Source organism: Atractosteus spatula, chromosome 9 (assembly GCF_055471065.1).
Source record: "Atractosteus spatula isolate fAtrSpa1 chromosome 9, fAtrSpa1.hap1, whole genome shotgun sequence".
Classification (NCBI taxonomy): Eukaryota; Metazoa; Chordata; class Actinopteri; order Semionotiformes; family Lepisosteidae; genus Atractosteus; species Atractosteus spatula.
The window spans coordinates 36,554,421-36,570,358 of record NC_142714.1 but is presented as its reverse complement, the minus strand read 5'-3'; the positions used below and the strand labels follow the sequence as shown (position 1 = coordinate 36,570,358).

The 15,938-nt window shown below is 35.5% G+C and overlaps 1 protein-coding gene across 1 annotated transcript in view; it reads right to left on the bottom strand.

Moving 5' to 3' along the window:
- LOC148828512 (neuronal migration protein doublecortin-like) overlaps positions 1-15,938 on the bottom strand; it is a 79,494-nt gene that overhangs the window by 53,732 nt on the left and 9,824 nt on the right. The window contains exon 3 of the mRNA XM_088924724.1: positions 5,703-6,046. Coding sequence (XP_088780850.1) covers positions 5,703-6,046 — 344 coding nt within the window. The remainder of the gene's footprint in view (positions 1-5,702; positions 6,047-15,938) is intronic.

The following is a 15,938-nucleotide window of genomic DNA, read 5'->3' as shown; positions in this document are numbered from 1 at the left end:
GCACCCAGAAAACATTCAAACTCCAGATAGCAAGCTCAATTGAAAGGTAATTGCAGTTCCCACATTGCTTATTCATATTTTCAAGTTTCACAGTGTTTCTATAATGTGTTTCTAACAGCAATTATCTTTAGATAATCTGTCCTGGGTATGTGTTTAAATGTTATGATGAATTTAGATGCTTCGTGTGCTCATTTAGCATCTTTTTAGCTAAAACTAAATTCTACATTTGTGTCTTTCAAAAATAATTCCCACACAAATTTGTGTTTTACCCATCCAAGAGTCGGTGATGTCCTCTAAGAAAACTGTGAAACGGATTGTCAGATTTTAATGCTTTAATAGGTTTATGAAAGAGCAGAAATTTACTGACGCTGTAAGACTTTGATTGTGTAACACAGTTACAGAAGGTAACTGTAGTCTGCGTCAATGTATTTCTAATTCTTAGAAGTAAAACTAACCTTCCTAATGTTTTCACAACATCCCAGCACATGGTATATATATATGATATACAGTATGTAAACTTTAAATCCATTTACATGTGTAAAAATGACAATGGCAGTGCCATATGAAAATAAAGGATAGACACAGGATTTACAGTTATCATAAGCACAGGACATTTGCAATCCCAAATTAGATTAAGCAGGTAGAAAATGGATTGATGGGCACAGCACATTTCCATGAATGTAGGAAACATACAATATAAGATGTTATGAGTCATCTTAAAAAAATGACTTTAAAAGGGGCTTGCTAAAATCTAAAAGAATCAATTCTGGAAGCCAAGGTTGAAAACAAATAAAGCAGTACAAAACTCAATCTACAATGTTTGTAAACACTTATCAAGAGTGTTATGCCTTTTTTCCACACTATCCGATAAAATGGCATATTGCATAACCTTCAGCAAACTTCGCAGTTTCCAGATGACTGACCTGTCTGGCCCATTCATGGCAGCTCATCACATAACCCACTAACATTTCTTACTGTCTAGGCTAGTCAAGCTTTTCCCAGGGAATGCAGTATACACATCTGTCAAACACATTCCACTTGAGGACAAAACCTCATATTATTTATTGTAAGCACCCCAAGCCCACTGACTCTATTAACAGGTGTATCAGATCATCTAGAACCCTATAGGTGTGGCTGTATTTCATATTTTCCATTGCAGTGCTTAGCAGAGGACTCACAAACAATATAAATAAATGCGAAAATTCCTAAACCAAAAGAAAGACAAGAATCATTTCATCAGCTCTTATACTTTTCACTAGTTGCCAGTTTACATTATTGTTATAAATATACTGTAGATTTTGTGTTTGTGGCCCAAATAAAAATAATAAGGCAGTAGGAGCTGTTTTGTGTGGAGGTTGAATAATGCCACACCCCTCAAGCTTCCATTGCTTCAGTTATAAAATATTCTGTAATAAGGATGGCGAAGTAAAAGGAGTGGCATTAAAAAAGGTTCTAATACAATGTAAATTATTAATACATCGTTTTGAGCAGTGAGAAGAATGAGAATTATCTCATTCAAGACCATTCAACAATGCCCTCAAAGCCATTCAAAATACAGTGTAAATATAATCACTATAGCAACCACAAAACATAGCCACAGCTAAGATCAAACACTGGAGTTATTTTCTGCATCTTTTATCCTGCTTATTGCATTGACCTTTTGAATATCAAAGACAGGCAGGTTAGCATTTTATTGTACCTGCAGCTAAAACCAGCAAATCTCATTTTTGGATGAATGCAGTAACACCGTGATAAAAAAAAATACTATTTCCTTTGTCCAGATGATATCTTACAACCCTAATATGTACAGCACTCTGAGAAACATTTTTTATGTACTTCGATTTTAATGTTGTACAACAGTTTTGATTCAGAGATCCTAGTCCTGGTCCTGGTGGACTTGTGTGTCTAAAGATTTTCAGTTCAAGTGAGTTTATAATGACTAGTATCAGCTCAGCTTTTATAGCTTCTCCCACCTCTTCATCTTTTGATGTTTTGAAGCCAATTCAACCTACAAACACACCAGCCATTCAAGGAACAAGGAAGACTGGTAAAATCATGTGTCTCAGTCTGTCCCTGGCTTGAACATTTGACCCTTGTGTACAACATATATAGTTGTTTTTTTCAGTCATTTATTTATCTACATTTCTTTCAAGCTACTCTCCTTATCTTGGCAAGTTTTTTTTTAGCACACCAAAGCCTGCATGTACCGGTAAGAGCCAGACACAGTTGATTGTCTTTAATATTAGATCTGGTATCTTCTATTTTTCACATTTAAAATAAAAAGTATCTGGTCCAATAAAATCATGAAGAAATACTGAAATATTGACCATAAGCAGTAGAAAAGGGTGGTCTATAACATTGTTTCAGGTCCTTCTAAATGTGCAGTGTACTGTAGCTGTAGTATGTTTGATTATTACAAGCTTCCTCTGTTGTAATCCCAGTAGGTCACCTTTGTAAGCCAGTGTTGCATGAAAAGATTTTGCTTCAGAAAGCGAAAGGCTCTGAAATAGAAAGGGGACCCTCTGCACATTAACTGACAGGAGGTCCATGAGTGGGGATTGTCAACATGGGATATTTGCCTATGGAATCATGAGACTCATGAGAAAGCAGTCAGAAAATGACAAATGACAGCTCTGTCATGGATCTTATTCCCAGTTCACAAACCAACACTAATAGGCAAAATATCATCCAGTTTATAGTGTGCCCTCATAAAGCCAAATAAAATCTACTTCTATTAAAAATAATTAGTATACATAGAAATGCACTACGTTATATTTTAACTACTGTATACTGTATGTATGGAATTATTACAGTACTTATTTTGCTAATATAATACAGTACAGTACTTTATTTGTAGGAAATAACAGTAAAACCACCAGCTGGTATCATCAGGCAGAACAGATTCACGCCAGGGACAAACTATCACTACTGCCAAACTGAATACTGTTCTCTCACTAAAAGTAAAACAATTAAGAGAACATGTGTACTTGCTGGAAATACTTTATGCACAAAGATTGCCTTATATTAAAACTTAAGTATTATGAAAATGCAGTGAACATTGTAAAAGACTTATGTGACACAAGTACATGAATGCCCTCCAACACTGACTTACTTTAGATTACTAAGAAGCACTTAAAATTGCAAATAATGAATTACAGCTGAAAGACACAGACTGTAATCTGTGGTTACCCTGTGTACAATGGTATTATTGTTAAAGTAGTGCCAACCTCATATGGCATTTTGAAATAGAGATCTTGTTTACTTCTGCATGCTATTTGCTGTAAAAATTATAAAGTTCTGTAAAGTTGTTCTGTAAAGTGGGCCTGGAATAAACCTATTACTTGTTCTAATATATTTTATATTCACTGTCATAAATAAAGGTTTAAATTCTGCTTACAACCAGAATCTGAAAACAATTAAATGTCAGACTTTCTAAATAACAGACAGGTAAAGATAAAATATAACATAAACGGAAGAAGTAAATCAAGTTTAAGGCTCTACCAAGCTAATCTAGGACATTTGCAACACTATTGCAATCTTGGATAAAATTAAACAAATAGATTTGTGTTCACATGATCCATGCAAATCACACGACAGCCTATTGTTTGAAATAAAAAGGTTCTCTGTTCTTTTAAACATGTAACAGAAGAGTACCCATGTACCCAAAATAACCATGATGCAGTATAATTAATTCTACAATCCTAGTCAATTGATAATGCTGTTCATTATCATAAGGGGAAAATAAAATAATCACAACATCACACCAATGGAAAACACTTCCTCCCTTCTAGCTACAACAGTATAGTTATTTCTGGGAGCCCAGTCAGACCACAAAACAAACATCCCTCAAAAGATGTCTCAAAATAACTAACAAGAACATAAGATGCAATCAAACGTTTCTGTAAAGCTTCACTGATGCTCATACCAAAAACAACTGAAACTTCTAAATCATCAGCAAAGAGAAATAAACTGGATTTTAAGCATGTTAAAATGGATAATATACAGTAAGTGTTCTGTTACCCCCAGACTGTTTAATAATACAAGGTTGGATGTTTACTTTTTGGCATCACCACCTTTATTCAATATGGTGTAGCTAGGTAGCACACAAAAACATAACATATGATATAAAAATATAACAAATATACAATATACGGTAACAATCAGCACTTTCATAGGCTTATCCTGTGAAAGATGATCCCTCTCCACACATTGATCTCCAGACACCATAGATCAAAATCATGACCCAGCCCTTCTTCCCATGCACATGCTGTACATGCATTGTATTGTCTGGGGGATGGTGAATAATTGTCAAAGAGCACAGAAATCACTTGTTGTATGGCTTCCTGGTTAGCATTTCACTCAATGACATCTACTTCATTATTCTGCCTCTAAAGAGACACAGACCACCATTTCACTGGGATGGTGTTGCTGTAGTCGATCCCTAATTACTCGCACCTGTAACCATGTCCCATTACAACTCTTTAACTGTTGCATGGTGTTTTGGTTTGTTAATAATATTCTAATGTCAACATAAGGGTCATTTGCAGATGTGTTGTACCTTGAATGACTTGTCTTTGCCATCTACTAACACTCGGGAGAAGCTCTTGACCTTTGAGAAAACACTTAAAATCTATGGTTGACACTTTGTCTTAAAGAAAATTCAAAGATTATGTAGACTGCACTGCCTTTTTAATAACTATTGCTCTCAAACAGGAAATGTTTTTTTTTTCCTGACATGCTAAATTTTAAAAGGTTACTTGTTCCCTTTAGAAATTAATTAATGAGACAGTAGTCTGACCTTTTTGACGATAAATAAGTATGAAGGAAGCATTAAAACAGTTCAGATTGTTTTGTTAATAATTGTAAGTATGTTTCTATAATTGAGTTATACATAAAAATCTTGAACTGTACATGCCCTTGATCTTCTCTTAGCTGAAGCAAATTTCCATTCTAATTTTCATACATTTCCATACACATTTCCATATCAGTGCCAGGGTAACTTTACTTCCTCAAAGGTCCCTAAAATAACTATGAAACCAAGAATATGTATTATACAGTTTATCTCTTCCTTTTTACAAATCAAAACCCATATTCATTATGCTAGCCTACATACAGTATTGCATGTATTTGTGAAAGGAAATAATAAAGGTTTCGTTTTTGTTATGTAGATTGAACTTTTGTGACATTGCAGACAGCTTCAGTAATCACTGCCTTCCTGCATTTGACCATCTAAATTGTATAGCTTAACAAATGTGGTTTGGAATTTTTTACAGATGTTCTTCACCATTGGAGTTTCAAGAAAATCACATTATTCACCAGATGAAAACATCAACCAGTTACAAGTAAATACATGATGTTAATACAAAGTACGTTTAAAAAGCAACATTACAATTTTTGATAAGGCATAAATGATGTTTTATCCCCTTGCTCAGGTGTTATTTTAAAGAACCTACTATATGTTGGTGTGTCGAGCAGGCACTTTAAAATCAAAGAAATATATCATGTGAAATTGTAGACCTATAGAATATATGTAATACATTGCTTATAACATATTTAAAGACTTTTTCTACAACTACGTGAAATATTTAAATTCTATTAGAAGTAGCCTAATAAGTTTTAATGTATAGGAAGTGTTCTGCTTTCTTTCTAAGTCATCTTGGAAATACAACCTATTCATTCCATTCATTTGCAATAGAACATACCTGTTTGCCATCGAGTGTGTAAATTCTCTTGACCACCCCACTCTCCAGCTTGATGGCTTCTGTGATGTCTGTGAGGACTTGCTCGAAGGAGTGTGCCGTCTTCTTGTTAAGGAGGACTCTCACTGCCTTCCGCGGCTTCACACCACTACGCATCACCGTGACCAGCTTGGGCCTCACAAAATCCTTGCTCTCCTTCGCCTCATTGGCCACCTTCCCACTGGCCAGAGACTGCAAGCCTTTCTGGTTGGCTGAAGCCTTGACGTTCACTGACCAGTTGGGGTTGACATTCTTGGTGTAGTCCACCTTCTTGTAGTAGTTTTCAGAAGCACAAACGTAGCTCTCCCCTGCAGACAGTGAGAAACCTATCAGTCAAGTTTAAGTCTATTAATAAAATGCATGAAGTAACCCTGTGATGGACTAGTGTCCAATCCAGGGTGTAATCAGTTTGTCACCCATTGCATGATGGATTGGCTCTGGCCCTTCTGCTACCCTGTTCTGGATAAAATGGTTAGAAAATGGATGGATGAATGAAGTAACCTTTAATTGCACCCCATGCTTTTGTTTTGCTGATTTCTGATAATTTTTATGTTTGCCAAATTTGTCCTTTTCTGCAATATAACTTTAGTGTTTCAATAACACAATATCAATTAAAATATCAACAGGCAAAATTGAACTGCCTGTTTACAACTATTGCATTAATTATAAAAGTGGCAAAAGATTAAACAAGCCACAGATTTCAAACCTGCTACAGTACTTCCTGTTTGCTCGAGCAACTGTTCCCAGACCTGGTCCTGTGGGACATTGTGCTGATTTATCTTCCACTGAGCTTCTAATTACTCTGATTGATTAATTGATCTACTTGCTACTTTCATTACTGAAAATACCATACTTCAAGGCTATTCTTCGAAGAACATTAGCATGCACACCTTTTTGCTGTCCTTTCTTCCTTCTCTACTTCTTTCTTAAGAGTTCGCTCCCTAATTTTTGTCTAAACATCTCTTAGCTGTTGATCAGTTTATGAACAGACACAGATGGGAATTCCAATGTATCTAACTTTCCCACAATAAACTTCTCTTTCTGCAGAGGTCCAGCTGGTAACATTTACTAGACACTGCTTTTTAATTCTGAAATCTGAAAACAATTTTTAAAATGTTCCTCAAACAAAAAATTCAAATAAATTTGACTGATTAGGACCTTGGCTATAACAGAAAGCAGCCATCCCATCGGACAATTGGGAACAACTACAGTATGCTACAGACTTCTTGATTCCAGTCAGTAACATCCCATCATCATCATGTATAGTTCTGATTTAATCCTACATGTCTTTACTGTACAAAATACAGTATATCAGTGTTCCAGATTAGATACAACTACTGTACCTCTTGATTTGTATGGAGTATTTAGCACATGGCCACATGTCATTATGTATAAAACTCTACATCTGGAGATTAAAAGAGAGATTTATAAAGCCCAGTAAGCTTTAAAAAGTTGCAAGCAAAATAAAATAAAGTATTGAACAACATTTAATTAATTTAGGTTTTCACTAAAATTGTGTAATATCATGTATTTAAACATTGTAGCCACATTAGGCATTGTAGACATGCTTGCATGTGAAAAGTGAGAGGAATTTACAGGGAATTCAACTACGGATCTATCACTAGAATGAAATCATTTAGTATGCAGGTGTGAGCCTGGTCAGTACCTGGATGGGAGACCTCCTGGGAAAAACTAAGGTTGCTGCTGGAAGAGGTGTTAGAGGGGCCATCAGGGGCGCTCACCCTGCGGTACATGTGGGTCCTAATGCCCCAGTATAGTGGCAGGGACACTATACTGTAAACAGGCGCCGTCCTTCGGATGAGATATAAAACCAAGGTCCTGACTCTCTGTGGTCATTAAAAATCCCAGGGTGTTTCTCGAAAAGAGTAGGGGTGTAACCCCAGCGTCCTGGCCAAATTTCCCATTGGCCCTTACCAATCATGGCCTCCTAATAATCATTGCTGTCCTCCCCACTGATAGCTGATGTGTGTTGAGCGTTTTGGCGCACTATGGCTGCCGTCGCATCATCCAGGTGGATGCTGCATATTGGTGGTGGTGGAGGGGAGTCCCCATTACCTGTAAAGCACTTTGAGTGAAGTGTCCAGAAAACCGCTATATAAGTGTAAGCAATTATTATTATTATTTATTTATTTATTTATTTAATTAAATATACAGGCTAGATTCAGGTTCTAATACTGTTGTTTGTACCTGGTATTTTTAAAAGACTGTTTTGAAATCTTCCAGTTTTGATCAAAAATGTCAAGTACAGTTAATCATTTCATAAAACCGCATTTGAAGGGGACACAACTTTTAGTCTATTCAAATTTCATGAATTATCAATTAATCCCCTGATTAAAGATTGGATAGGTTATTGTTAATCACAGTGTAAACCTCTATAAACAGAAAGACTTATTTTCAATACAATACACAGGTTATAGAAAATAGCTTGTATGCAGCAAAATTGAAAAAATAACAAATCAACATAATAATGTATTAACTGTCTATATAAATTAGCACTGGCTGTCACATACTGCTGGCCAGGCTTGCATTATTATGGGAATGAAGAAAGAATGAAAGGATAAACCACTTCATAGATCACTGCAAACTTGCATTTTCACCATTGTTTAACCGTAAAGCTGATCACTGCACAAAAGGAAGTCAGGGGATAAAATGTTGGCAGCTGTACTTGTTTTGCTATCACATCAAACAAAGGAATCAGCATTTCTTATATTAAATTAAGGACATGTTCTTCTGTTAATAGATACAGATAAAATAGCCTGTTCGTTTCCTTGTGGTTTAGACAATAACAAATGAAATGTTGCTCATTTCAAAAAAGATTTGAACCTATTTATTTCCAATCAAGTCACAACACAAAAGCACATTTCTCTCTCCTAATCTTTCACTTTACAGCAGAATAGGGATGGCTCAGCTGTTTCATGATGGAATATTTCTGTAAGTGGACAGCACTTCCTTTTAATCGAGCTAACATATTCCTCTGAACAAATCTGCTGACACACATCTATACACGCTATGAAATGTTCTGGTGTTCTACTGTATGTTTCCTGAGCTTACCCTGGAGAGAGTGAAGTCTAGGCGAATTCGACATATAGAAGTGGACCCACTTCAACAACCTGTCAAGCGCAGCACCCAACTACAGTAGGTGATCCAAAAGCCCCAATAGAGAATAGATGAGGTAGAGCAATGAGACATTCTTTCACTAGTTGAATTAATGGGGATATTAGATAGGCTTTAGATTTGTTTAAGACAAGTGGAATTAATGCAGGACGGCAGGCATATCACCCTTATTCTTACTAAAAGTGCCATGGGTTCTTTAATGATCAGGTACAGAAGGTAGCATCTCAGTTTAATGTTTCATCTGAAACATGGCATCTTCAACAGCAGTGTCCCCAATCAATATACTGCAGTATTGGTTTGTTAATTCTGGTCAAGAAGAAAGCATGGTCCACCAGCACCACTTATAGCAGCTACCTGGTTTTCCTTATGGTCTTCTTTGTAAGAACTGACTAGGCACAACTTTGATTAACTTCTGACATATGATGCTATAAGGTGGTAATGCTATTGTCAAAAAATAATTGAGCAAAAAGCCAAGCAACAGGAATGAAGGGACTTTCTGTCTCACTACTTTTGAAGCTGCTGGAAACTTAATTAAATCTTGACGTGCGAAACTATACAAATAATATTTGTCACTGCTTGTACACCACCTTGTATTAAGAGTTATTATATTTTTGTATCTGCAGCTTATGTCTCTGACTCACAATACTGTGCTATTCCTGTTCTCTTATTTAAAGGATAGAAAAAAAGAGTGTTGAGATTTTATTTCTTGAGAAGTATAAGCTGAATGTTAGACTTGAAGATATGGGAAGTTGCTCTGATACAGTATATATGTTCGATTGAATCTAAATCACAGAATTATTTAGTTGATCACCATCATATTGTTGATTTTATTGTGTTTGTGAAACAGGAGCCACTGGCATGCAACATTGTTTGGTTTTATTAGTTTAGTGCCAGAGGAGATATGGCAGGAATGTTTGAAGTAAAAGCATACAGGCTGTACAGTAGTTTGTTGTGTTAAAATGGTCAGTTGGGAACTTGGTTTAATTTCCTAACATAGTAAACCCCCAAGGCTCTATGATAAAACCAACAACACTGCATTCAGTGAATAAACGTGTACTTACTCTCTGGAGATCTCAACACTACTGTGCAGTTTAGGTTAAAGTTATTGCATTGACAGAAGCTATTCTCTTATTATTTAGCAAACTGTGTATTATTAGGAATTGGTATGTATAATTTCTTACAAATTAGCATTAGTGGTATACCTGCATCTCGAACCATATTTTGTTTTCCTTTATTAGTATTTCATAGTACTACTGTTTCTTTATGAATTTGCACAGGATTATGTACTAGGCAATGCATTTTTGCAAAAAGGATGTAAGGTTAAGATTCAGAAAAATTAAAAATGGATATTGAAAATTGGATGTATGTGAGGCATCCAAACCCATGATGGTGGATGTGTATTTGGGATTTTTTAGGATTTAGGGTTTATTTAAAGGATCAGAGGTTTGTTATTGTACCTCTTTTCTATCACTTTGAGGTTCGTTTTCTAGATCTGAGAATCACTGAACTCTTAAGTCTTGTAAAAAGTAGGGTAGAGGTAGAATTTTAAAGATTATTTCCTCCACCAATGAAATAATCATGTTTCATCTAAATGAAAATTAAAAATGTTTAGTTTTACTATTTCTTCTGTCATGCAAATGCCATGTACTGTAAATCCTAGAATGGTTAACTACTGTGTATGTACAGTATTCCTGTAAGATAAAGTAATTTCTCAGCAAACCAATGTCAAATTCAAGAGTTACAGTACATTTATTCAAACAGCAACAAGAAACCTTGGTGAGGATTTAGTGTGAATTATCCCATCAAAGAGGCTTTATTTTTTAGCTGTTTAATCCCTTTAACTAAAAGTTTCTTCATTTCCAGCAAGCAAATGTTCACTTTCAAGTTAAGGGTTGAGTTTTACAGTAACCGTGCCCTACTTAGAATACTTAAAAATGGTTTACCATGACCTCCTAAAATTGTATTTGGCTGTTTTAAAAAAGAGAGCAGCAAGATTTAATACTGTATGGCTTCAAGCTTTGACATCTTTTTCTAGTTCAACCTTGTCGATGACTCCATTTATAAGTTTGCCACCACTTCTATATTTAGGAGGTCACCTTTCAAGATTACTGTCTCTTAAGACCTTGTTCTGCCAACAGCTCTCCATTCACAGCTTCACAATATCTCAGGAGCACATTCATTTCTAAAATGAGCAGGTTAACAAGAAAACCGCTGATAGGCAAACATCCAAAGGAAGTTTCATCTGAAGATTCACTGTTATTATACATGTAGATATTTTATATACTTTTAATTTAACTAACTTACAATGTTTACAAGACAAAAAGATAAAGAAAGAAAGACAAATAGATTTCTTATGAGTTCCTTTTATTTTCTAACACAAAACTGAAGAGAGATACTGCATTAGGGAGGAATGTTTGGTTCAATTAAAGATGATTTTCAAAGCTCTTTACTCGGTCTCTGCAAAGTCTCCTTGTGTTAAGCTGTGGAGGGTTATTTTCTTACAGTCTCCATTTAGCTTTAAGTGGTGGTACATTGTAAAAGAACTCTATCACTGGAGAAAAAAAAATGTTCAATAGGATATATTGCAAAAGAAAGCATGTAAGATCTAAAAACATATAATAACATGAAACATATTACTCCCAGAAAGACCATTAACAAATCTGTTCAGACATTAGTGTGGATACTAGATGGAAATCATTCATTTTCTGGATATAAATTCTTAGTAGTACAGGTGTAGGACTAGAGGTTCAATGGTGCTATCAAGAATCATGGAGCATAACAGGTAAAGACAGTTTCGATTTTTGTCTTTAGATTAAAGGCTTAGGAAGTGAAGTATTGTTATTTCAGTGGGCAGCATAGAGAGGCTTAAAGAGTGACATTGACTGTGGTAAGTTGAATTGTTTATGAGTTACAGACATCTTATAAGAGTCTCTAATTAATCACACAAAATTAAGGAGCTTTAGTTTGTATCTCTCTTGGAAGCTTGCAACATTTGAGTTTTTTTTATTGCAGTTCTTTTTAAGTAATTATCTGCCCCAGGAGGTGCTTGTTATTGGCAGGCAGGATTACTTTTCTTTCAGCAGAGGATGGTGGGTGTATGCTGGTACAGCAAAAAAAGGAATACATTTTTTGCATCCCTGCAACAATTGCTGCTTTCCATTTTGGTCTGAAACCAATTAAATTGATACCATCTTATACTATCATTCCTCATTTTAAGCGTTTGATAACATTTAATGACATTCAATGGCATTTTAAAAGCACTGACAAAGAAAAAGGAAAAAAAATGAAGACCTTGATGAGCAGGAATTCTGATGCTGGATTCATGAATATTTTCAGCTATTTTATTTCATCTGTATCTTTAAACCAGCACAGAAAAGCAAATATGGAATTGTTAAAAGTCAGATTGAATTTCTGCATAGTACTATTGCATTGAAATGAATAACTCATGCATGTCTTCAGCTTGTGTGTGTCTTAAATCCTTTTCAATGCTCTATGTCTCTATAGAACTAATTTTCACTTATGCATCTGCCTTTATCAACATCTGACTCTTTTCGGATACTTGCTTCTCCTTAGCGGATGCCGCTAGTCCCTCCCCATTTTGTCTGTTGCCTTTTTGAAACTGTTTTCCACACAGCATGCAGTATAAAAATGCTTATTCATTAGATGGATCAGTGGTTGTTTTAAAATAATTTCAAATGGCAGAAGGACCCAAGGGGGTAGATTATAGAAAAGCAACAAAGAGTTAAATCAGTGCTAATTCGATCAAAATGAGGTGATCATCTCTTCCTTTTGAGCTGCTTACAAAGAGGATAAAAAGACAAGGGTGGGGGGCTTCTTTCCTCAGCTGCTCTTCTTTTTGGTATAATTAACTCCTTTCTTTATTCCCCATCCTTTGTCTGTACACGCTGGGCATGGTGAGTTCATAAATGGGTTCTCGTGTATTCAACCTTAAATGGCTGTTATGAAACAGGAGTGTCCTTGATGGGCATGGATGACATGCAGGCTGATGTGAAAGAGGAAATTTGATGGGGGGTGGAGAGAAGAGTGCTGTTTAACGTGCTAAATTGGGTGATCAAGCTTAATTCCACACAAACTCAAGAAGCTCAGAACAGCACATTCCAAGGGTGTCTTCAGAAGCAGACTTACACAAGATTGGTATACCTTGGGCATGTCAAATTATCAATTTTAGAATTTAGAATTTTAGAATTCAGGAGATATTTTGAATTTATATTTTGGATGAGAGCATTATTTGCTTTGCCCTTATCAATTTCATTCTATAAGAAGGTCTTTATTAATCTTTTTGTCTTGTAAACATTGTAAATTAGTTAAATTAAATGAAAAATTAAGTTAAAAGTATATAAAATATCTACATTTATTAGCATCAGCGCTACAGACCTCTTAAAAACAAGAGTAGGCTCATGCAATCATAATCATATAGATTTCCTTAAATCCAGACAGCAGTATTAGATAGTGAGATCACAGGAACCATTTAGGCCTTGAATCAGGATTCTAAGATTCTACCACAGAGATCAGGGAATTCTTCAAAACGTGCCACCAGCAATACTTCAAATGATAACATTCCATCCAGCTGGGGTGTATTTCGGTTGTACAGTATCTGTGGGAGTGGGTGCAAAGCAAAATCTATTGATTTTAACTTTGTTATAAGGAAATGAAAGTGCAACATTTTTGGGGGTGAACAATTATTTTGATTTTTTTTTAATGTTTTCCTTCTCTACACATAAATACAAAATAGGCCAAAGTTCTCTATTCACTTTCAACAAAATACAGACAATGGAATTTTGTGGGTGGGTGGTACCTTCATCATGTGCTGCACTGATAATGAAAGCTTAAGGGCATGTTGAAATTTTATCATATCATTTATATCACTCTGTTTGAATCTAATAACTGATATAATAATGATTTATATCATTCTATGTGAATCTAATAATCTAATTACTAATAACCTAATAGAGTAATATCTACAAGCTTTTGTGAGGCTAAGTATAATTTAAAGCCACCATTTAAGATTAACTTGTATGTTTGTATTGGAATAACTTCTACATAAATTCATTTACAGATAACTGAACCCATGTGATTATAAAAGAATAATTAAAAAAGTACCATAAGAAAATATGTACTGTGTTTTGTTGTAAATGAGAATTTCTTCTCAAGTTACATGCCTTTTAAAATAAAGGAAAAAAATCTGACCCATTATTTAATCTATCACCATTTGTTACTCAAATCAACACTTTTAGACACAAAGCCAATTGTGTGGAAAGCTGGTGGCTTTTCAATTCTGGCTGCCAGCCTTCAGTCTTTGCTTGTGAACCAAATTGTATTCATCTATTTTTTTTCTATCAAGAAAGAACAAACAAAATATAATTTCACCACCCCGTTCCCAAAATCCTATGCAGTATTCTTAAAATGACTCAAGCAGGTGAATGACTCAGTCAAGATGGACTCCAGTTTTGAACTCATCAAAAGCTCAATTGAAACATGTCGCTTAATTATTTTTCGGGCAAACGGTAATTGTAAAAGTCTGAATTATTTTTGCATTTTACTGAAAGTTAGTGGTAGGTACATATAACTGGAATAACATACTGCACCTTGAAAACATATTCAGACTCTTGAGCAGTGTTAATATAGTGTTATTTTAAAGCTTGACATCATTTTGAAGTAGAAAATATATTTTGCTATGCTGTACAATCTACCCCACATATTCAAAGCAAAAAAAATAAATAAATAAAATGTAAAAGTCTTGATTGCATAAGTATGCAAACCCTTTACTGTGGCACACCTAAATTAAATGAGGTGCCAGAATTACCTTAACAAATCACACAATTAGTTGTCAGTGTGTCATAATATTTGTTATCATCATATCACAATAAATAATAAATGTAGTGCAGAATGTCCCTCCAAACTAAACTGTTGGACAAAAAGGAAACTAGTTATGGATGCAACTGTGAGCCCAATGGTGACTTTTAAAGAAAGATTGACAGAGTTCAGTGGCTGAGATGGCCGAAAATGTTCATGGGGCAACAATATCCCAGGCATTCCACAAAGGAGGTTTATATGGGATTGAAATTAAAAATATCTCAAATCCCACATTAGAACAATTAGAAACCTGCAACAAAGCACCTGAGTGATTCTGCAAACATGTGGCAATAGGATTTATGGTCAGACAAGTCAAAACCTAAGCCTTTTGGCCTAGTGTATCACTCAGTCAACACCATCTTTTCTGTCAATCTTGGTGGTGGCAGCATTATGTAATTGTTTTGTATTGTGAGCAGGGTGGTGGAAAGCAAGACTGGTGGAAACAGATGGAGCAAAGTACTAGATACTAGCAAACTAGATACTAGCAAAGTACTAGTCAATCCATATATCCATTTTCTAACCACTCTTCCAATTCAGGGTCCTGGAGGAGCCTATCCTGGCAAGCAACTGGCACAAGGCAGGGGACACTGTGGACAGGATGCCAGTCTATCGTGGTGCAGACAGACAACCACAGACATGCACACACTCACACATAGGGCCAATATCCCAGAAGCCAATTAACCTACCAGTATGTTTTTGGATGGTGGGTCAAAACCAGAGCATCCAGAGGAAACCCACATGAACATGGGGAGAACATACAGTACGAACTCTATGCAGATAGCACCCCAGTTCCAGAATCGAACCCGGGGCCCCAGTACTACAAGGCAGCAATGCTAACCACTGTACCATTAGTACTGGATTATCTTTGAATCTTTCAGACCTTTCACTGAGACAAATTTTCTCATTGTTCACCTCTTAGCAGAACAATGGCACAAGGTCAGAGGAACACTGAAGTGATTTGAGATAAAGTAGATACAGTATACTTAAGTAGCCTGTCCTGATTTGAATTACATTGAGCCTGTGGAAAGACATAATAACTCCTGTCCATAATCAACTTGAGGAACGCTATGACTGGGCAACAATTTAACTAAGTAGATGTGTGAAGTTGGTAGAGACTTGTTAAAAATATGTGGGTGGATCTAAGTTCTTATGCAATCATCATATATAGGTTTCTCTTTGCCACAGTTTTGC